Genomic DNA, 22,896 nt, shown 5'->3' with positions numbered 1-22,896 from the left:
CTACTCATCATTACAAGATTTTTTTAAAAAAATTTTTATATAAAAGTTTTTTTAAATGAATTTTTAAATAATTCGGTAATTCGTGTTTTATCATGACTTGTCCAAATTTAATATAAAGTTAAAGCAATGTAAATGATTGATGTAATTAAGTGTTACAAGAAATACATGCCTCATCACTTAACATACTAGAAATAATCACTTAACATACCAGAAGTAGTTCACCTGTGCAGTACCTTTTACTTAAGACAACAGAATTAAGCTTCACCAGAAGGGGCTGATCCCACAGCAAGTGGTTTTTTTTTTATTGCCAAGCCTATTTTAAATGAGATCAGTAACTCTTTGATGTTGGCGGGGTTCGAGCCCCAGACTTCTGGTATCATCACCCAAAGATTTTAGCAACTTTGCTAGTTAGCACCTGTTTTTTTTTTTTTTTTTTTTTAAGGAATTAGGCAGACCCAACCTGCATTGATCTTAATTCTTTGATACATTTCGATCTCCTCTTGCATCCTCACTAACTATTACAGTCAATTTTTCATCTAGTAGAGGCATGCTATACATTAAACGTTGATCACTCATGTTACACATTCGAGCTATATATCAGTTGCTCTGTTACCCTCTCTGTAGATGTGCTGCACCTCCACTGCCTGAAACTCAATTATGAGACATCATATGGCCTGCAAGACATTCTCACAGCACCATAGCACCTGTTCTTTACGTAGTAAAATGTTAACTGAGAAATATCATTATGCGCACTTTAAGAATTGAACCGGCTGAGACTTTATATATCAAGTATATTTCAAGTTTCTTTTAAATAAATTATGATTAGTTGTATGGGTTAAGGTTTTTGAATGAAACGTTCTTGTGAAAGGAATGAAAGTTTTTGAATGGAAATTGAATTGTATGCTTTGTGAGACTGCACCCTCTCCAGGAGCCGAACTATTCTTCATTCTCTCTTGTTTATACCTCAATACTCGTGTAAACCATTCACTGTATGGAGTATGGAAGCTCCTCCTTTGGATGCAAGCAGGAGGTGGCAAGTACCAACCAAGCTCATCTACTATACCTGCAATTGCTAAGGTACAAGAAACAAACGATAGAGCGATAATAAAGGAGCTCCCAAGTTTATAATAATTAACTTGCATCAAGCCAGGTATGTCCATTGTAAGGTATACCGCATCCCAAAACAAAATATTAACCAAAAACAAAAATAACAATTACAACACAATTATTCACCAATCCTACCAACAGCCAACACATAATTTTCTTTATGGGAAGGGTTCTAGGGACATCTTATAAAAACACAAAAACACACACAAGAGAGTATTTATGAGTTTTAGATTAGGCTAATTTCTTATAGATATAATCTCCCTCGTTTTCACCATTTTTTATATTATAAATATTTAGCTAGTTTAGAAATTTTTAATTTTTTTTATTAATGTTTAGAATAGTTAGGATATCATATCTATAAAAAAAAAAGTCTAATAACCTTATAAATTCCCCAACGATTTTGAGTTTGTTATCGTGTTTTTATAAAATGTGTTTTTATAAGATATGTCCCTAGAACCCCCTCCCTTTCTTTGTAGTAGCGCTGAACCAATTTGTAAAGTGATCCGATTGACCTTACATGAAATTCAGGGTCATTACACCCTTCATAAATTGTAGTTCTTAGTTTCTTACTATTAGTGAAAGTACATTCATTAACATTTAAAATAGTAAACGCTGACAAAGTTATTGTCCAATACTGATCTGATCCTCCATTCTACTGCACTATTTTTTAATCTTAAAACTGTTGATTACCCCTTGCATACCCTGCTACAATGATACTTCTATGCTACTGCCGTTTAGCCACCTGAAAAGCTAATTCTGGTCCTAAAATGTTTGCTGCCATTGGGCTCTGCACCGGAACCATCAGCGTTGTGCTATCATCACCATGCCATCGAATTCCCTGAGAACCACAACCAAATAAGCATATTTTTTTTTCGTTTCACAATAATAGCAGCAAAATTAACTTTTTCCCAGCCAGGAGGTGGTGGGATCCATTCTTCTTCTAAGAGAGCAGGTAAAGAAGAGTCGATGGTGAGCTCATCACCATCCCCCTCCCAATGAACCCAGTTCTCATATGCACAAGTGAGAACAGTTTGCAAGTTAGGCTGGACAAGCCTCATCATACAGTCATTCCTGTTTGGGGGATTCAACTGATAGAGATGCAAATGTCACCAAATATAATACAAGAATGGTATAGCATACTAAGAAGTCGCAAGAAACCTTCCAATGTTGCTGAAGGTCTCAAAGTCTTCATGTGTGTTACAATAAACGTGATATGAGGGGATAGAAACTCTACGAAATTCAAGCATAAACAACGAAATGCAGTTATAGTCAAGTAAAGAATGATCACTAAACTAACTAACTAACTGACTATATATATATATATATATATATATAACTACAAACTAAACTAAAATATTTAAAGGACGCATAGCAACAAGGGTGAAATTGACAAAGCTGGTATGTGCAGTACAAACATTTCACACCAACGCACTTGGTCCAGGCTAAACGAAGGTGAGATCACATTAAATACAGACATATCAGTTGGCCAAGATGAGTATGGAAGTATGATCAGTATTTACAAGTAAAATAGGCATGCAAGTCTAACTATAATTCCAAGTCAGTGCTGTACCAGGAGCTTAAGGCCATGAGTCTGGTCTGAAAGAAGTTATGCCTGTAAATCGGAGGAGAGGTAAAATTGCAGCAGACTCATACAGAGCTGTCCAAGTTTTAAATGGGACAGAGAACCCCCACCATGGTATTGTAACAATCAGGTAGCTTCAGGCACTGTGAAACAGAGCAGAAGATTTCCTTGCAGAACCCATGTGTAACAATGTTTTTCTTATATACTTCCTTGCACCTCTTGATGTTAAGCTACAACAAATTGTAAACAAGGATGCAAAGGAACAATGTAAAATCGTTTTAAGTAATACCAAACAAATATATGTTCCCGGAAAAAAAAAAAATGGAAGAGACAAGTTTTCAAGCTCCTAACATACAATACTACCGGCATAGCAAATTGAACTCATTTAAATTAGTAATTTAATATTTAAATACAATTATTCTTTTGCGAGATATACAATCCTAATGACGTACTGTATCTTACAGACCTTTTTCCTTTTAGATACGTAGACTTTATTAGAAAAAGTGGAAAACACATTAAGTACGGATACTGAGGAGAACATCACAAGTACAGTGTCAGACAATGAAATAAAATTGCACCCCTACCATATCAAAAAACTGCCCGATGGAGAAAAAGTTGTTACATGGACACGCCATATTTCAAAAATAATCAGTGTCGGAAACGTATCCTCGTGTTTGTGTCGGACACATACCTCATTTTTTTTATATTCGCCCTGTCAGATACAGACACACGTGTCTGTGTCAATGTAACTTAGAGAAAAAGTAAGTGACATACAAACCACCCCTTCCCCCCCACACACACACACCACCGCCGTAAGTATGACACGCCTACAAGAGTTCAGATTAACTTTGTAAGAGTTATCCCCCTCTGGATGTGCTTTTCTTCCTCTATGCAGTGTTTTATCAAACATATAATGCTGCCACCAGAACATCAAACCTCTAACATCAACACAAAGATACAATCACCACTAGCACCACATTTAAATCCATCCCCGTGTACCAACAATGACCAAAGACATCCATGGATGAAACTTCAGCAAGCAAGCAAACAATCAAATATGGAAATACTACTCCAAACCACAGGTGCTCAAAGACTTACCTCATGAACCCATATTCACTAGATTTATCTCACTAACAAGAGATGCCAAAAATTGTATTTCCTTGCACCTCTTGAGTTTGCGCTACTAAAAATTGTGACAAGGATGCAATAAAACAAAGTACAGCCGTTTTTAGTAATACCTAACCAGTAAATGTAATAATAACAAAAAAAAAAAAGAAAAAAACTGGAGAAGACGAGTTTTCAAACTCCTAATATAATACTACCAGCATAACCAAAGAAAGAATTCAGTTCAGATGTCAATTTAATATTACTCTTTTGTGAGAGATATTAATAAGAGATACAATCCTAACGATGTATGAGTAATGAGACAACGAAACATACTTTATCTTACAGAGTACAGACCTACATGTTAAAAACGTAGCCCATGGAGAAAATTAAACCTAGCCCCAAGGAGTAAACCCTAGCCCGCATGAGTTTCAATACTTCTAGATATAAGAAAAAAAAAAGCGAGGTTTAATAATTAAAAAGGAAGTTATGCGTAAATAAAACTTCACTGAGGGTGACACCTAATGGTTTCACCAGAACCATATCATGAGAAGTTTTGATTACCACCAACAATCAAATATCAAACGTCAATTCCTTCTGAAGTGTAAAAACTTCACCATTACATATAATGTCCAACTTCAGACTTTGGAGTGATTAAAAACTACAGGCAATAACTATACCTAACCTCTAGATAGAACACGTAACAAATCCATTGAGCTAAAGAGAATTTTTTTTTGTGCGGAGTTCTACTATGTCTTTTCTTAGCATATCCCAAGTAAACAAGTTTAACTACCACTACACTATTAGTGTTTCATACAATGACCCTACAAAACAAAAATCCCTCCTCGCCTTTCTTTCTTCCTACATGCAAACCACAAAAACGAAAACTACCATATGCAACACTGATAAAGTATCGTAAAACTTTCATCCTAATTGAAGTAAAAGAGAACATGCACATCAAAGCATTACTTGCCCCATTCTTACTAATAGCCACATCCGACCATCTTCACTTGGGCACACAGAAGGAATAGCCTGCCCTACAACACTGGTGATATCCCCATTTGCCATGGCAACGACAATGACCAAATTCCAACCAAAATGTCACAAGCAGGTGGTTCTTAGAGACATAGATGGCATTGAGTCTCAGGAACATCAAGAACATAGGGTTCTCCTCTAACCGCCTATCCTCCTAAAAATCTAAATCTAGTAACTTCCTCAAGACCTTAACATTGTAAGAGTTCAATTCCATATAAACTAATTAAAGACTGCTACTTTTATTTAAGTACAAAAAATACAATTTGTATCGTGAATGCCGAATGGGTTTAATACTTCTCGTTAAATTAGATTAGAGCTGTTTTTATAATAAAAAGAAACGAGGTTATGAGAACTGAAATGGTAAGTCTGCAAAAATACATTCAGTACTGCACTGAAGTGACACTTAAATGTCCAACTTCACAGGTTGGATTGTTCAATAACTACAGGTTATAACTACACATAACATTAAGGGGGCGTTTGGCAACACCTCCAAAAGCCACTTTGTGTCTTTCTAGGAGGATGTAAGCTAAAAGCTCGTTTGGCATTCTCCTAAACTAAAGAAACCATAAAGCTATAAAGACAAAAAAATAACTTTTTGAGAAGACTATAAATGGCTTTTCATGTAGTCCATATTTCTAGCTTTTTTCATTTGGGCTTTGTATTTCTCCTGTTCAATTATTAATTATGTGTTTATGGATCTACGCTCAAGTGTTGTTGTCTACCCGGACCAAACCAGCCCGCTCCGCTACATTCAGGTCACTGGTTCGATTCCATCCCCCGACATTATTTGTTTTCTTTTTTTCCCATAGTGCCTGCAGAGGGAATCGAACCCAAATCCCAGTGAATAACTTATTAACTCCTCAATCACTACGCCCAAACAATTTAACTGTTAGTAGTTAGAAACTATACTTTTTTTATAACGTATAGTTTTAGAAGAGCTAATTAGGAAGCATTTTTGAAGTATATATGCAAACTAACTTTTTACTTATTGGGTTTTTAATTTCAGATTTTTGGATTTAGAAATTGTGATTTGCCAAACGTGATTATGTTTTACGTTAAGTGAAAAATCAAAAGAGGACTTTGTAGCTTGATAGCTTTTGGTTTATGCTTAGTTGCTAAACGCCCCCTTAATGTAAACCATAAGCACGTTTGGCAAATCACAATTTCTAAACCCAAAAAGCGAAACTGAAAATCCAATAAGTTAAAACTTAGGGGTTGTTTGTTTTTTTTGAATTTAGCATTCAGAGCCTCTTAAACTTAAGTTTTAAGCATTCAGAGGCTCAAAAGTTGTTTGTTTTTTTTAAGTAGTTTAAGCATTCAGTGGTACTTTTAGCATTCAAAGATTCAAAGACCAAAAATTCTTTTCAATCTTTGAATTCTAATATTTGAAACAAAAAAGTCCCTTCTTGCCCTTTCTTAAGAACCCAATCTCAAGAACCCATCTACTTTCCTACCTTCACTTTTATGGCTTCAAAATAGGTTTTTCAAAATTTGATGTTGGCATCATAGTTTTTTTCATTTTTTTGGGTGAATGATATCCATTTTGTTAAAAATAGAATTACATATATATATTCTAAAAATAAACAAAATATGAAAATAAACCGTTAAAATATATTTGTGAAAACATATTTTAAATAAATTTATTTATCATTTATTTTTTTCGATAATCCATCTCTTCTCCTCAAATATAATATATATTTTGTTTAACAAGAAATCAAGTTAGTGTTTAAAATATATAGCATGAGTAAAATTGTCCGAATGATTTATATTCAAATTTCTTCAGAGCCAAGTTATTCTAACAAAAAAACAAACATGCTTTTAGAATTCAAAGAATCGGCATTTAGCATTCGAGGATGAGCCATTCAAAGATTCAAAGATTCAAAGATTCATAGGCTCAGAAAAACAAACGACCCCTTAGCTTGCATATACAGTTCAAAAGTGCTTCTTAATTAGCACTTTTAAAACTATACATTATAAAAATTATAGTCTCTAACTACTAACAGTTAAGTTGTTGGAGCGCTACGGTTAAGGAGCTAACAACTAATTCGTCGGAACCTGGGTTCGAATCTCTCTGCAGGCACAATTAATTTTTTATGTACTGAACATTAGTGTGGAAAAAATAAAATAAATAATGTTGGGAGATGAAATCGAACCCGCGACCTGAATGTGGCGGCAGAATGGTTGGTTTGGTCCGGGTGGACAACAACACTTTAGTGTGGATCCAATTTGCACAATAGAAATACAAAAGCCCAAAAGAAAAAGCAAGAAAAATAGGCTACATAAAAAGCCATTTAGTCTTCTCAAAAAGTTATTTTTTTGTCTTTATAACTTTATGATTTCTTGACTTGAGGAGAATGCCAAATAAGTTTTTGGCATATATCCTCCTAGAAAGTGGCTTTTAGAGGTGTTGCCAAACGCCCCCTAAGTTAGAACAGATATTCATTCTATCCAACTAAAGATTGTTTTTCTATGTCAGGACCTTAGTCTTTGATTTCTGTGGGAAGAAAATGAATTTAACTACCCCTACTACACTATTTAAAATCTTATAGGAATATAGGATGAACTAACAAAACAAAATCACTCCTCGCCTATCTTTCTTCATACATCCAATACGCAAAAACAAAAACTGCCATATGCAACAATGATAAAGTATTGTACACCATTAGTTCTAATTGAACTAAAAGAGTACATGAACATTCAAGCATTACTCTGAATAACAAAATTCTTGCAGACGCAAAAAACTAAAACATGAATCAACATTGGCAGAATTCTCAATCAAAATATTACCTGAAAATCACAACCAGTCCTGCTGCTGCAACTTAAGCGGCAAATAAACCTCGGACAAATACTGAAACCCAAACGTACTCAACGCCTGAATCTCAGCCTTTTGCTTCGTCTTAACCATCAGACTCAACTCCTCCACCCACCCAGGATTCTTCTTCACAAAATCCTCTTCCAACATATCTTTCCCCGTTTTAATATCTTGCTCCGACATCGGCAACCTACATTGTTCCGGTATCTTATACTTATTCAAATCACTCGGCCTCACACCCAACCACTTAATATCAGGTGTCGTCAAATTCCCACTATCATATGACATATTCTTCGACCCACATCCATAAACAGACAATATTTTCAACCCATAGGGATCACTATCCACTAAAGCAAGTACAGGTAACTTCAGCTCCAACTTCATTTTCCTTAAAAACAAACGGGTGGCCACATCCGGCTGACCCTTAGCTGTAATAATAATACACGGAAACCGATTATAAAACCTATCCTCAGCTAACCTCATATAAGCCGCGTCCTTTTCCACCAACAAAATAAACAATGCATCACTCTGCATGTCACCAACACGGTCAATATTAGGCGGTATAGCTTTCCCACCCATACCCATTTTAGTACAATCAATTATATCACCATTATCACTAAAAATAAGTCTCCCCACAACAACACCTTTTTCAGAAGCAATCACATTAAGACTCGATCTAGTACACCCTAACATACACGACACGTCATCAAGTACAGCATCAGATTGAGACTGATCTTGAAATAGTTTCACATCAGTGTAAAACAAGTCACGTTTGGTGACGTGGATACTCTTAGTACAAAGTTGGTGGACCAATTGTAAAATGCGTGTGGTAACTGCGGTTTTACGGACAGTAGAAACGTTAGCGTAAGGTCGAGTGGAGTTTTTGGATTTTAAAACTATACGGTCGAGTTCGGGTACGTAGAGTTGGTTAGCACTGCCACGTGTAGGGACTTCGAAGGAAAAGCCAGAACCGGAGAGGATTTGTTTTGTAATCTGGAAAACTATTTTTTCTATTTCTTGTTGTACGGATGAGAGATCTAGGTCTGTTACTTCGCGACACGTGGAGGATAGACCGAGGTCTGATAGAGTTAAAGGTTTGGAAGTGGATGTGGATTGGAGGGATTGAGAGAGGGTTTTGAGGATTGAGAGGATTTCTGGATCTGGTTTTAGACGTTTTTTGAATGGGATTATGGATTGGGTTTCTTCGTCGTCTGATATTCTGGGACGCTTTTTCTTCTTGTCCTCCATTTTACCGAGAGTGAGAGTTTATTAGGTCTTGGCTGATTCTAGATGTCAGTATTAATCGCGGTTGTGTTATATATAGCTCTCAAATTTCGATATTTCCTGTTGGAACTTAGAAACCGAAATTTTAAATATCGACAGAGCATAAGTAAAAGTGGTCAGTCTCAAAGAATCTAATAAGTGTATAAATCAGAGTAGAGGTAAGGTTGTATCATCTATGGATCAAAATATCGCCGATATATATTGGTATTTTGGTACACTAATATTGATATTTTTGATATATATCCACCGAATATAGAATTTTTTTTTTTCCGATATATATTGGAATTTCTGATATGAAATTTTATATCACCGATATAATCGATATATATCAGTTGATTTTTTGACCATTTTAAAATATAAATTTGATATTTCCGATATTATATTTCCAATATATCCGATATTTCTGATATTTTAAATAGTTTGGACTGGTTACCAAAAAAATAAATATATCTGAAATATCCGATATATTTGATATATATCGGTTTTTGGGTATACCGATATATTCATCGATATCGATATTTTGGGCCTTGGTATCATCAGGTTCCCACGTAGCTCCAAGTTTTGAATGGGAAAGAGAACCCGAACCAGGCTGCTTCAGGCGTTATAATGTATATACGACTTACTCCAACTTAAGTTTCACAAGGGCCACTACTGAAGCTTATGGAACGACGACACACTCACTAATCCATCCATCAACTGCATATCCGTGAGATTTGTTACAGCGGTACATCCGACAAAAGTACTTATGTTTGAATAAGTTCGATAATCAAATATTTGAAAACTTTAACTAGTTGCAATAAAACACAGGTGAACAAGCTCTTGAATGCAGTTCGAATAGCTGCAAAATGAGTATGAGATATATATGTAATAGGCTTCATGCACACAGATATCATAGTTCATAATTACATATAAACCAGGGACAGTTTTCATCTACTAAAGCGAAGATTAGATATCCCAAGTCCATTTCACGAAGAGCAACATGCTTCCAATACATCATTGATGTCAGGATCATCCCCAGCTTCTTTGTCCTGAAAAAATTAAGTCACGAATAATTGACAATAATACTAATTAACGAGGAAAAGAATACAAAGGTCAACTTATAGTTCCACACTCAAACTGCTCTTGCGAGCATGTCAACTATAATGAACTCTTTCATTGCAACAAGAGCACTTGATGCTGCACGCAAGAGTGACCTATTGCTCTAAATGAAATTAAATCTCCATAAATAACCAACTTATAAACTATTGCAAGCACGCATAAGGTGTTCGTCCGGAAAATGTAAATACACTAATTAACAAGGAAAAGAACACAAATGCCAAAATACTTGCCTTGTGGATGTATGAGATATTATCTTTGCCAGGACCTGCAACAACAATTCCTCCTTGCTGCCTGAAAAATAAGTATAGAACCTTATTAAGATACAATATTTAAGAAGATGATATCATATTTTCTTTCATCTACAGACAGATGTTTGTCTGAAACAAATACAAAGCGGACATTGACTCTTCATATATCCTTGCTTGACCAGGCCTCAACTTTTTCTATAAACAAATATTATACTCCATCCAAAAGAATATATATGAAAGCTTTCTTTGCTATTATATTTCTTCTTCATGAGAAATTTCCAATCAATCAAATACACCATTGGTTACTCTTCCTTAACAAGAATAGTGACTTCAAGAAAATTTTAAGGTTCCAACTCCCATCTATCTTTTTATGTAATGAAAACATGACAACAAAACCAAGAAAACATATTACAGAGGTACATTTGAATTCTTTAAAGTCCCTGCTTAAGTCATTCAAAGTTTCATCCAGATCTATTTGCTAATTTAAAGAAATTTTCACCATATCGCCATGAAAACGTAGTACAGGGGGTCGTTTGAGAACATGATAAATTATTCATATGACGGTGATCATTTCATAAATTGTTCTAAACTAAGCTTTCATATGGTTGCTGGAGTTCATACAAGAATAGTTCAGAAGTAGTTTACATACCAACCACCTCTGGTCCTGGTGTCTTTATCAAAGGATAGCCCCCAGTCTTGTCTGTATCCTTCCATGTATGACTCTATTATCTTTAAACCTGCCTAAAATTTCAGGATTATCCAACAGAAAAGCTTTGAAGTAATAACGAAATGAATTACCACAAAAAAAAGTATTGAGATTATAATCCCATATTGGGTGTCTAAAGCCTCGCAATCAAATATATAAATCCTGGGGCCTCTCCCATTATTACCAATTGGTTTTAAGTTGGATGCCCAAATTCAATAAAAAACTAAGTTACATTGACCAGGAAGGCGTGTCAGTATCCGACATGGATACCAAGTGTCTGACACAGAAATATCAAAAATTGAGGTATGTTACATATAATGTGTCCGTGAATCCGATAGACCAATACGAATTGTTTTCAAAATATGGCGTGTCCATGTAACATAGATAAAAAGAGATGTAATTATGAAATGTATACATATTTACATCCATTATGTTCACAACCAATTGAAATAAATATAACTTCGATCAAGGCATTATCCACCTATTCTTCTGTGGCTTTGATACCTTTGGAGTAAATGTAGTTGCAACTCCGGAAACAAATCTAAACGCGTCGTATGATGAGTGACTAGGATCTGCATAAATTTCTGATCGAAAAATAAGGATTAGGATTGTGTTTAAAAAAATTTAATGTCAGAAAGTAAGAGTACTGCACTAGACTATCCAGGCATCTGGTACTGAAATAGATGACGATAAAGACTAGAAAACACAAATTGAAGTGAGTCCACTAAATAATTTTGGAGCAGCTCCAGAAAGGTGGTAGCAATGGTTAGTAGATTAAGATAACTTTCATGTGCATCTGACCAACAACAGCTCCAAAGGAATGTGCTAACTAAAGATTGTTGCTTGTAGAAAGATGAGAAGACTAAAGAGGATGAAGATATAAGTAGTAAACATGTCCTCAAATAAGGTGTAATGGCAACACAGTCATTATTGGCAATGTTTAAAAAGTAGATCGAGGCTTACGCTTCAATCCTCTTGGAGAAAAAATGCATTGAGGCTATAGCCTCTCCACTAGTTGAAGAGGCTTCCACATCACACTAATGAGGGGTACGCCTCGAGGTTTTGAGAGGCTTAAGCCTCAATGAAGCGCTTCTTTCAGATCTTTTTTATTTCTTCCTTTTAAATTTAGAAATCACCTACAAGTCCCAATCTATAAGTAGGCAATGTTTAAACTTGTCTTGCTGTTATCAACTTTTCGGTTAGAAATTAGAATGGGGTACCTCACCTGTATTACTTAACCAACCTTGTGTGCAGCCTATTAGCTACCTCCTCTTTTACAATTATTTCACTTTCTAAATCAAGAGGAGGCACAAAATACAAAATATTATCTTCCAAAGGCTTACCTAGAGATGTTAGTGGATCTACGGTACCAATCTATTTTCCATATTTTTTTTGTTGTTCTTTTAATTTGTTAATCTATTAGTCTCCCTACAAAACATCAATACAAGAAATGACCTCAAACACAGGACATAAACTCTGGATACTCGGGACCAAATTCAAGCAATTCCAAGGGGGGCGCTTCAATCTTGATGATGCAGTTAATTGCATGTAATGAATCTGATGCCACCACCACTTTCATAAAGTCCTTCTGTAAACAACCCACTATTCCAGTCTTGATTACCATTAGTTCTAGAGTATGTATACACCTTCTTGTGCTGCTTCCACTAAATGGCAACAGATCCTCTCCCTCATGTTCTCTGACGACCTATCCCAGAGTTGCTGGTTAAAGAACCATCTGTGTGCAATTAACTTTACCTGGAATAGGTTTAATCTATGAACAGTTAATGTTCTCCTCGCTTCTTGACATAAGGTTTAAACCCAATATCTGAATTAGTAATCCGGTCTGATCTGTGTCAGTTACTACAGTCAATTGAGCTTGCAAGTAGAGTTTCGTGTCCCTGATTCACCTGTCCTTCACAACATTAGCTGGACACCTTGAGTTATTGACTCTCCTGTTGTTCCTCTCCACCCAAATGCAATTGACCACTGCACATACATAGACTTTGTATGTCTCAGCTGCATAATTTCTCTCCTAGAGAACTTGAGAATGGTTGACCACTCTCTGTTAGAGTTCCTATCATCAGTTACGATACCAATAGCAGACTTGATGCCCCTCCAAACCTCTTTAGAATATGTCAATATGGAGACTGAAAGAATAAGTGTTTGTTGTTCTCTCTCTCATGGAATCACGGTTACACAGACAACATAATAAATTATTTAGAACCTTCTTCTTTATCAGTCTATCCTGTGTTGGGAGACTTCAAGAAAACAGTTGGCAGCATGAAAATGGGTGTCTGTGTTGGGAGACTTTAAAAAAACAGTTGCCAGTATGAAAATGGGTGTCTAGGTATCACTTATTTACCCTAAGCTAATTTACACCAGTACACCTATACTACAATCTTCTTCAAGGCCAAGTAAGATGTGCTAGAAGTGAACTAATCAGATTGTGAAGCAGTCCAAATAACTGTATCCTGCACATATAATATGTTCATTGGTTGGAAAATAAGAATAGTCTTCCTTAACTCTGCATCATTAAGGTTGACAACAAACTACAAACCGATTCCATCTTCCTTTAGTTATAAGTGCCTCAACTGTTGCATCTATGGGAAATTCCAAGCCTGTAGTGCTGATTGGTTCTGTATCAGTGCACCATCTTTACACCATGGATCATGCCACAAAAATGTCTTTACCGTTAGCTATTCTCTCTCTCTGGTAAACTTCACTGCTAATCTCCTTGATATATGATGTGATTTAGGGTTAATAATTACTAATTAGGCTTCTTTGTTTTTAGGTTATTTCGAGTTATGCATTTAAGTATTCTTGTTACTTTCTTTCTCCATTAGTTTCTAAATTGTAAGCCTTCTAAAGTTCACATCAATATGTGTATTTTTATTTTTATTTTTATATTTTTGTTTATTAATATATTCATTGAGGATAGCTGCTTTTACCTGAGATTTGCAAGTCATAGCCACAAAAGGGTGGGGCAAGTCTCACGAGTCTGGACGCTAGTTTCCCTCCTCTCTCTCTCTCTTTACCTACTAGGGTTCTAATGTTTGGTTCTCATCTCTAAACTCTGGAAGGTAAGAGAAGAAATCAGAACAAACAAGTTTTGTTTCAAATCAATCCTTCTCTTCTCAGATGATACACCCAACCATTATAGCTCTTTGGGTGAAATCCGTCCATATCGCTATTATAGGACAGTGGTCTAGATGCCACGAGGCAAGAACTCAGTCTCTGTGGTAGTGAGAGACCTCACTGAAACACTATTAGCTAGACATCTATCAATCTTAGATAAAATCCTCTTATTACCATCTGAATTACCAAGTGTAAAAGAAACCTGCAGCCTTCAAATCTGACAACCCTGCAGCTTCCAAAACATGGCAAAGTCAATTGTTTCTCTTGGATGTACCAGCTCCTACCCCATCCTCTATGAGTGAAGAACATTGTTAAAATCCCTAATTACCAACCATGCGGCACTGTTACTCTGTTAGTATTAGGGAGTCACAGTAGATTATTCCATAAAGTGAGTATATCAAAACTTGCATTACTAGTATACACAACAGTCATCAATTAACCTGCAGAAGTAGGCAGAAAACATAACTTACAGAAAATAAAATGAACACTAACCTTCAGCTTCCAGATTGTAACAAGAGATGGATTCCGGCAGATCCAAATTCCACCACTGCTTATCTTGTTACAATTATCATATATTCTTTATTTTATCAAAGTTATCCACCTTCACTTTAGTTTCTAATAAAGCAAAATTACGTAATGTTCACCAATTCTAGCTTTGTTTACCTCTTCAGCTTTGTGGGGGTCATTAATATCTCTCACATTCCATACACATAGTAGACTCAATTAAATTCGCTTGTAGACCCCTTGGGTCTCCCTCTTTATCCTCTGGATGGCCTAGTCAAACCTGCATCTTGATCAAGGATGTCTTGGTGTGATCTGGTCTTAATCTTCATTACCCCTTTTAGGTGTACTAATGCCTGTACGCACCACCAATTCATCCTCAATGCATGGGCATCTGAAAAGGGATCAGTTTCACTTAGAGAAACAGACTCATCCGCTGTGTCAACGTCCTCATCAATAAAACAATGATTATCCTTATCTTGAATATAATGCATGTCTTCAAGTGGTTCATTTCCATCTGTAATAAGAATTGGAGTTGAAATAGTGTGGAACTCACCTATAATCCCTACACCAATACCAGTTCGAACTTGATCATCAACTATTGGCATTACTTCAACTGTTGTGTCTTCCACATAGGAACAAGAGCTGGATAATTCTCTGTACTTATTGGATTGTGGTTAAGCTGCTTTGTAGACCTCAATATCCATTTCAATTGCATTAGCGAGGATAGTCTTCTCCCTGTTATCACTAGGAACTGCTTCTGTGTATTCCCCAATCTCCAAACCATTAATGTTTATTCTTGTACTAGTTTGGCCTCTATCTGCATTAGTCTTCTCAACATTAGCACAAGGTACTGCTGCTGTCTTTGAAGCTGGTCCCTTAGATTTCCATACTTTTTTTTTGTTCTTATTACATTTAGCATCTGCATGTCCAAAGGCGTTGCATTTCCTACAAACCGAAGGTTCAAGGGAGTCCAGCCCCACATCAGCAATGATGCCTTTATTAAGATTGAAACTTACAGAACTGAGGAAAGTACAATCTGTGTCGACCTCAACACATCCTAGCAAAATGGAGTCTGGTTTTATTTTGTGTGACCACGCCAACACAGATAGGATTACCAATCATACCATCTGCAAAGCTAATACCCGATTTAGTTCACGTTTGTTTTGGTAAATCCATCGTCACCCATATAGGAACTGTCTTGATACCTTCCCTTTGTTGTTCAATTTCCTCCGAGCAAGGTCTGATGACGCACTCTACCAGCAACAAACACAGGCCCCCTCTCAATAACCATTTTTTTTTCCTCATCGCAACCAAATTTGAAATAAAAAATGTCTTATCAGTTAGCATCTCAAAACTCCCCTTAATGTTTCATTGTTCTCAAAAATGTTTTAGACCATAGAGTGAAGGAGTCTTTGTTCAACAAAATAACCCACCAAGTAGTTATTCCAGAACACACTGCCTTCCTCCAGAATAAAGGAACAAACTTCCGCAACACCATTAATGATCTCAGGCTGATAATGCTCTAGAATAGGAGAAAAAGAAAAGGGCTTACTCCGTGTAAAGAAGTCATACTCTAAGAATTTTCGACATTCACTGTTGGAGTAGAAGCAGCACACAGCTGATCTGCAGCAGGTTGGGCAACCTGCTTGATGCGTGGGGGATTCATCATCTCCTGACTAGTCACAAAGCCACCTACGGCCTGTCAACGGCGGAAAGCCACCAAAAAACTGAAGTCAAAGATACTATAAGCGGTAATCTTCCTCACCTTCCCTCCAAAGGAAAAGATTGAATGAGAAAAGACACGTCTTCCCTAAGAAAAAATTGGCCATCAAAGTCGCTCTTGCTCTCCGTTATGATAAAATGCTAATCTGGGATGGGCCACTTTTGGTGCTTGCTAATACGCGTTTTATTTGTATCTATATAGCAATGTAATTATTGCCTACTAATTAGTATTTTGGCGTTGTGATATTACTTGTTGAGCATCTTAGACCTCAGAAGTTTTTATTGTTCCTTACTAGGCTATGCCTCTTGCAGTTTTCAAGCATTCTTCTATGCAACTCGACAGTTCACAAGCCTCAATAACATTATGCTTGTCTACGTAGATTTCTTCAAATGACAAGCACTTATTTATAGTTGTCTCGAGATATCTATAATATCTTCTAAAATATTTGAAGCCATTTATTTTTAATTGAGGCTTGCACTTCATAAGCCTATAAAGCTCGCCTTGAGCCTCAAGGAAGCATTCCGCCTCGAGGCTTAAAGGTGTTTTTAAAACATTACATTACTGCAATACAAATAGTTAGTATAACAGTGATAAAATGATTGAAAATGCGGTTAGCGAAACACACAAACAAAGAAAGTAATAATAAGAATAAATTAAACAAACAAGCTTTTGATAAAAGGTCTGCATCTTGGAGCAGATTGGTATAATTAGCTGGAAGAAAACCAGTGACGTCATTGGTTGAAATCAAGACTATTGTCCAATACAGATGAGGGAAATCATGCTGTAGTTCAAAAAATAGCAAAATGGTGAAACATACCTCCTTTGAATTTTGTTTGCTCGGCAAAAGCTTTTGCCTGAACCAGAATAATTGTGTCAGTCCTGACAAAGTTCAGGCAATTTATTAAAATAGAAATTGATTAAGATGTAAGAAACAATTGACGGTAAATGCACAGAAAGATCGAAATATATAAAAAATTGAAGAAGAAGTAATTCAGTTTTGTGGTCTAAGACCCAAAATCCATAACGAATCCAAATTTTTTTAATGAAGAAACTCAAGATTATTTATTCCTATTACATAAAATCCTTAAACAGATCTCAACTAAGAAACCTCATAAGAACTAATCATAATTTGGACTTTTCTAAAACCACTTCATTGCCCAATTAATTAATTATTGAAAATTAAAGATTAACCAAAGATAAAACAAAGAACCTATGACCTATAGATGCACGACATCACACCCCCCGAGAGCACCATTCACAAAAACCACATTAAAATGTCTCGCGTTGGATTGAATTTAAAGAAGTTTTTGGCCCAAGCACTGATGGAGAGTTAAAGACTTCTTGGGAACATCCATATCAAAGCAGTTGGCAACAAGTGGAGCAGTCCTAGGAACTTATTTACTGTTACAGAAGGCTTTAAACTCCCAATGTGAGAATAATAATTGCAACACACCCCCTCACGTATGAGGTGAGTTGACCTACCACCTGGACTTTGATTTTAGTGGGTGAAAATGAGCACTTGGCCAGAAACAATAGCATGCTCTTATACCATCTTGAATTTGGAATATCCGACTCAAAACTAATTGGCAATGACTGGAGTGGCCCCAAAAATATAGTTATGGTTTCATGATTCCATGATAGTTACGGATACATAGGGCTACATAGTTATGGTTCATTCGCATTCATTTCCATGATTCCATAGTAGTAAAAATTGTATTGTTGTTAGTGGAGAGGAAAGAATTCGGCCTTATTAGTTTCGGCCTTGTATCACTTCAATATCTATATATATATACATGAAAAATAAGAGTTTAATCGATCAAAAAACAAAAAAGAGTTTACAATAATAGAAACTTCCTAAAATATCTGGTTGGTGATACAAAAAGATGATTGTAGATGATCATATAAAAAAGTTCTAGCACGTAAATCCTATCTGTAAAGTAAAATTCTGATACAAAGAAGCAACATTTGAGCACATTGAAAAGGAAAACTACGAAAAAGAGTAGTATAAGAGTAGTATTGTGGGACAACTCCTGAGTCCTTATATCCCCTCAGGAGATGTCCTCTTAGAACTCTAACATCCATCAATCCATGTAAAAGGTTTACATAGCCAATAACATAAAGTGGCTCCGAATAAAAAAACACACTAGAGTACTAATAGCTAAAAACCTATGGACCTAGTCAACTCATTCCTCAAGCGATGCAGCAATACGCATGAATGTTGACTAGGTCTGAATGCTTTATATAATTATATTTGAAGGATTAATGCTGAACTAAAGTCTACAAAATATCAAAACGGCTAGACAATACGCATGAATGATTTTGAGTGTAGATTATCAAAATCAGTGACACATGCCGAATGATTTCCAGTGTAAAAAACAAGTGAAGAAAGCGAAATTGAAAAAACCACAGCCACAACGATTTTTTTTTTTTCTAAATTCCATTGGTTTCTTTTTATAATTCTGAATTCCAATCAATTCTACATCAAGGAACTACTATTGATCTGTATGAAATAATAAAAAGCAACCGATAGCAGGTGCCAACTAGCTTAGTTGGTAAAACCTTTGGGTGATGATCCCAGAATTAAAACAGGCTTCCCAATCCAAGTCACCAATACATTAGAATTCAACACAGTGCATCCAACAAGACAAACATGCCATACCTGATCAATGCTTCCAGGTCCAATTAATATGAGTGTCACTCCAGCTGCATCCATTTTATCCTGCACATAGAATCAAAATAAAATGCCTATTATTGATTATAGTAGGAGACGATATTGTGCTAATGATACAAAAGGATAACTATAGATGATCATATAAAAGATTTCTAGCACGTAAATCCTATCTGTAAAGTAAAATTCTGATATAAAGAAGCAACATTTGGGCACACTGAAATGGAAAACAACGAAAAAGAGTAGAGTAACCTTTAAGCACAAAGAAAAAATACTCTAGCTCAGAATATAATCTTCTCATGCACTAGAATATGCCAGATTTTTTGATGTAACAAAAATAAACAAATATTACTGATGACTGCTGGTGCTAATGAACTTGTTTTTAGGAGGGTAAGATTTGCCATTCAGAAAGGATTCCCTTAAAGTCACTCTCTCCCAATTCTCTTAATTTTTATCCAATTGGAAATTTAATAGAACTTCCAGCTTTGAAGAGAGCAAGGGGAAATCTCATCCCAATCTGATGACAATGAATTTTCTGCAAGTAGGGACGAGCACTAAGAAACAGTACCTCAGTGCATATGATGGTTTCAAACTCCTCAGATTCCCATAAAGACATAGTGAAAATAAGAGGCACTTCACCATGTATTTCATTCTAACTGATGTGACCGCAAGCATTGGTAGAGAAGATAGGCTCTCAGCCTGGGTTCTTAGATCATCACTGCATGCTCGATGTTCAAGTGGGTGAGTTCAAGAAACCAAAGTTCAAGAATTCATTTGGATTTGAAGCTGCAGAAATCATGAAAGGATTAGGAATGGTTGCACCTTTCTCTGGGGGTTATAAAATGGTAGATTCCCCAGTTGGACAGAACCTATATAACCTTCTGTTATATATAAGAAGCAAATGGTAACAAGGAGTTACATCAGAGCGCACAACGGAATCCTAATAGCACACGAAATCTTGAAGATTTCAGCTACCTAACAAATGGAAGAATTATACGACATAAAACATTTTAGAACTCGACCTGTATTAATTTGAAATTCTCAAGTACAGCTTGTCTTTTTTATCCTCCTCTATGAGGGCATATAACTTTTGATCTAATGAGAACATTTAACTTTGTTAGGTTTCCTAGATTTATCACCTTTACGTCCTCCTGAAATGGGAAATGGCAGGCAGTTCTTGATATATCACAGATATTTTCCTAGATTTGCCATGGAAAGCTAGTAAAACTGTCCCATGGACATCCCTCAACAGTCCTCCATAGCCAGCTAAAGAGTCACTCACAAAACTATTACTGTTGAGCGCCAGTCATCTTGCTGAGGTCTATCCCATTTACATCAATCAAATTTGATATCTATGCCCATTCTATCAGCCAATCTCAATAGTATCTTGGACATCTTCCAAAGATCTCTCAAAGTAGGTTTTCATCTTGGTAATCAGTTTAGTTCTGATATTTGTTGATTACTGGACCATTTCTTGAGTCTTCTTTTATTCCTCTCGGTCATTCAGGGACTGTAGCACAAACCATAGCTCTTAATATTTCAGACTTTGTTGTATTGCTTCTGAAAAGTCCGAAGACAGAGTATTACTTTGTGGTATTTCTTGAATCTCTAACTAGTCTTGAGATTCCCATGGCAGCCTTGGCCCCAGGCCATACTTGCTTCTCATAGAGTAAGAGTTTAGAGGTTTCTTCATCTGCGTCACACAAAGAATCGGAACCCTTTATTTTAGCACAAAAAAAGGGTAGTCCAACTTAGAGGCTATTCTTATCATGCAATAGAATATGTCAGTGCTACATGTAATCAACAATCTCTCTCGGAATCCTCTTAACTTTCTTTCCAGTTGACAATTTTCATTGAACATCCGGGATTTCAAAAGAGCAGAAAGTCTTCACAACTTTCCAACACTGAAGGAACTGTATATATGTGTCTGTGACGAGGTGGGGCAGTTTCTTGTGGTTGCCGGGCAGTGTGGGTACATATAAGAGACATCCCAACTAGTTCGGTATCACTTTGCCCCTTCGTCATTTGCCATCCTGCCTCTATGCTCCCAAAGGAAGGCACTGAGATGAGCAATATAACCAAACAAATTACAACAAGATTTGCATTGTAGCAAAGTTCCAATAGTACGCAAAGTTCTTACAGCTCAGCTGGCTAAATGATGGATTCCCTCTTGTCTATTCAATGATGTGATGTGAATCTCTAGCTTCATAATGAAACACCTTCTTCTCCCTTTCCTTCCATAGAGCCCATAACTTCACTTTCAAATAATATAGCTACTAGCTATTAGTTACTGTTTTCATTTTAAAGCCATTTAAATCCCATGACTAGAAGCACAGGGATATTTCTTATTTCCTTTTGTCTATTTATAAGCATCAGTTTCCAAATTATGTCAACGATGACACCGCAGGGATCTTTTAAATATGTTTTTGCACCCGTTGAGCAAAGAAAAAACAATAAAGCAACAGGATCACTTACTTTGACAGAAGCAAGATAATCAGCCCGTTTTCGACAAAGAACACATCTGCAGTAAACATAAAAGTGACAATGAGATAATCAATTTGAACAGAAAAAAAAGATGTGTATTGAAAGAAAATGTATACCCGAAATGACGAGCGAAAGCAACCAAAGCTTTTCTATCTTTCCAAAGATCAGATATTACAGTTGCATTTCCATTTAAGTCAAATACATTCACTTTATTCAACAAGCTTTGTGTATCTTCACTTATCAGAGTAGAAGCATTTCCTATTTATTAAAAAGCTTTTGAGACTGGACAAAAACTTTACGTGTAAAAAACACAAAACAAAACAAAACGTGGGAAACTTGCCAGGTGGATTGGATGATGCAGTGAGTACAGTGATTCGGTTTCGCTTTGCGAACGGGGCGTAGCTATGTTTGAGACTGATTATGGAGCGTGGAGGAGTAAATGGAGATTTTAGGGAATTTTTAGCGTAGGTGTACTTAGTTGTATTTATCAAGGAGGGAGGTGTAATGAGCGGAGTGGCCATGGTTATGTTTTGATTTTTTTACGGGGAGCGACTATAGAGGACAAATCGGCAGTAAGAGGAACTATAGAGTACACTTTATTTTTGTAATTAATGAAAGTTCAAGTTTACTTTTGACGCGAAATAAGAATGGCTCGGGTAGATGAAATGTCAAATATACTCCTGAAGAAAAAAAATAAATGGCCCGACCCAATAGAAACAATCCGATTATGAACATTGATTGTTTATACCCACAATATGTATGAACACTCATTGTTCATTGTTCATACCTATTCATGTATGAACAATAATTATGAACATTGATTGTTCATACCTCCAATTATGAATATTAGCTATGAACAATGAGTGTTCATACCTATTTGAGCTATGAACAAGCATTGTTCATATGTATGAACAATGCTTGTTTATACCCACAATAGGTATGAACGTTGATTGTTCATATCTACCCATGTTGAACATCAGCTATGAACATTGATTGCGGCTATAAAAACATAAACCCAAAACAGATATAAATAATAATTGTTTATATCCTTAGTTATGAACAATAGGTATGAACAAAACAGATATGAACAATAAATGTTCACACCCAAAACAGATATGAACACAGATTGTTCATACCTAAAGTAGGTATGAACAATCTGTGTTCATACCCAAAAAAACATAAACCCAAAACAGATATAAATATTGATTGTTCATACCCAAAACATATATGAACAATAAATATTCATACCCAAAACAGACATGAACATTGATTGTTCATACCCAAAACATATATGAACATTGATTGTTCATATCTACTTAAAAAAACATGAACCAAAAATAGATATGAACATTGATTGTTCATATCCAAAATATATATGAACATTGATTGTTCATACCTAAAACAGA

The 22,896-nt window shown here is 35.9% G+C and overlaps 2 protein-coding genes and 1 long non-coding RNA gene across 7 annotated transcripts; all 3 read right to left on the bottom strand.

Annotated features, from left to right (window-relative positions):
• Positions 1-1,597: 1,597 nt before the first annotated feature.
• Positions 1,598-8,940, bottom strand: RHL2 (Spo11/DNA topoisomerase VI, subunit A protein). Of its 3 annotated transcripts, none has more exons than XR_015201176.1 (3): positions 7,616-8,940; positions 2,678-2,919; positions 1,598-1,945 (listed from the first exon to the last, which is right to left on the bottom strand). XR_015201176.1 is itself a non-coding variant. In XM_086571023.1 (3 exons), exon 1 carries the CDS (start codon positions 8,886-8,888, stop codon positions 7,623-7,625), a length of 1,266 nt encoding a protein of 421 aa, XP_086427149.1. In that variant the 5' UTR covers positions 8,889-8,940; the 3' UTR covers positions 1,598-1,945; positions 2,678-2,719; positions 7,616-7,622. The 3 variants fall into 3 exon arrangements, 2 of the variants coding, with proteins under 2 accessions (XP_086427149.1, XP_086427148.1); XM_086571023.1 differs by having other exon boundaries at positions 2,678-2,719; XM_086571022.1 differs by lacking the exon at positions 2,678-2,919.
• Positions 8,941-9,738: 798 nt separating this feature from the next.
• Positions 9,739-22,064, bottom strand: LOC147487999 (thioredoxin-like protein AAED1, chloroplastic). 3 transcript variants are annotated; one of them, XR_015201007.1, is made up of 9 exons: positions 21,831-22,050; positions 21,607-21,748; positions 21,482-21,527; positions 18,998-19,057; positions 17,156-17,192; positions 11,458-11,560; positions 10,920-11,007; positions 10,253-10,313; positions 9,739-9,952 (listed from the first exon to the last, which is right to left on the bottom strand). XR_015201007.1 is itself a non-coding variant. In XM_086570570.1 (9 exons), exons 1-9 carry the CDS (start codon positions 22,009-22,011, stop codon positions 9,890-9,892), a joined length of 762 nt encoding a protein of 253 aa, XP_086426696.1. In that variant the 5' UTR covers positions 22,012-22,064; the 3' UTR covers positions 9,739-9,889. The 3 variants fall into 3 exon arrangements, 2 of the variants coding, with proteins under 2 accessions (XP_086426696.1, XP_086426697.1); XM_086570570.1 differs by having other exon boundaries at positions 10,920-11,011; positions 11,481-11,560; positions 21,831-22,064; XM_086570571.1 differs by having other exon boundaries at positions 10,920-11,011; positions 11,481-11,560; positions 21,607-21,721; positions 21,831-22,064.
• LOC147488000 (uncharacterized) lies at positions 19,574-20,264 on the bottom strand. Its single transcript, XR_015201008.1, has 2 exons — positions 20,146-20,264; positions 19,574-19,792 (listed from the first exon to the last, which is right to left on the bottom strand). It is a non-coding gene; the product is annotated as an uncharacterized LOC147488000 (long non-coding RNA).
• Positions 22,065-22,896: the final 832 nt, after the last annotated feature.

This window comes from Coptis chinensis, chromosome 7 (genome assembly GCF_015680905.1).
Source record: "Coptis chinensis isolate HL-2020 chromosome 7, ASM1568090v1, whole genome shotgun sequence".
Lineage (NCBI taxonomy): Eukaryota > Viridiplantae > Streptophyta > Magnoliopsida > Ranunculales > Ranunculaceae > Coptis > Coptis chinensis.
The sequence above is the reverse complement of the archived record's forward strand: the minus strand, read 5'-3'. Positions and strand labels throughout refer to the sequence as shown.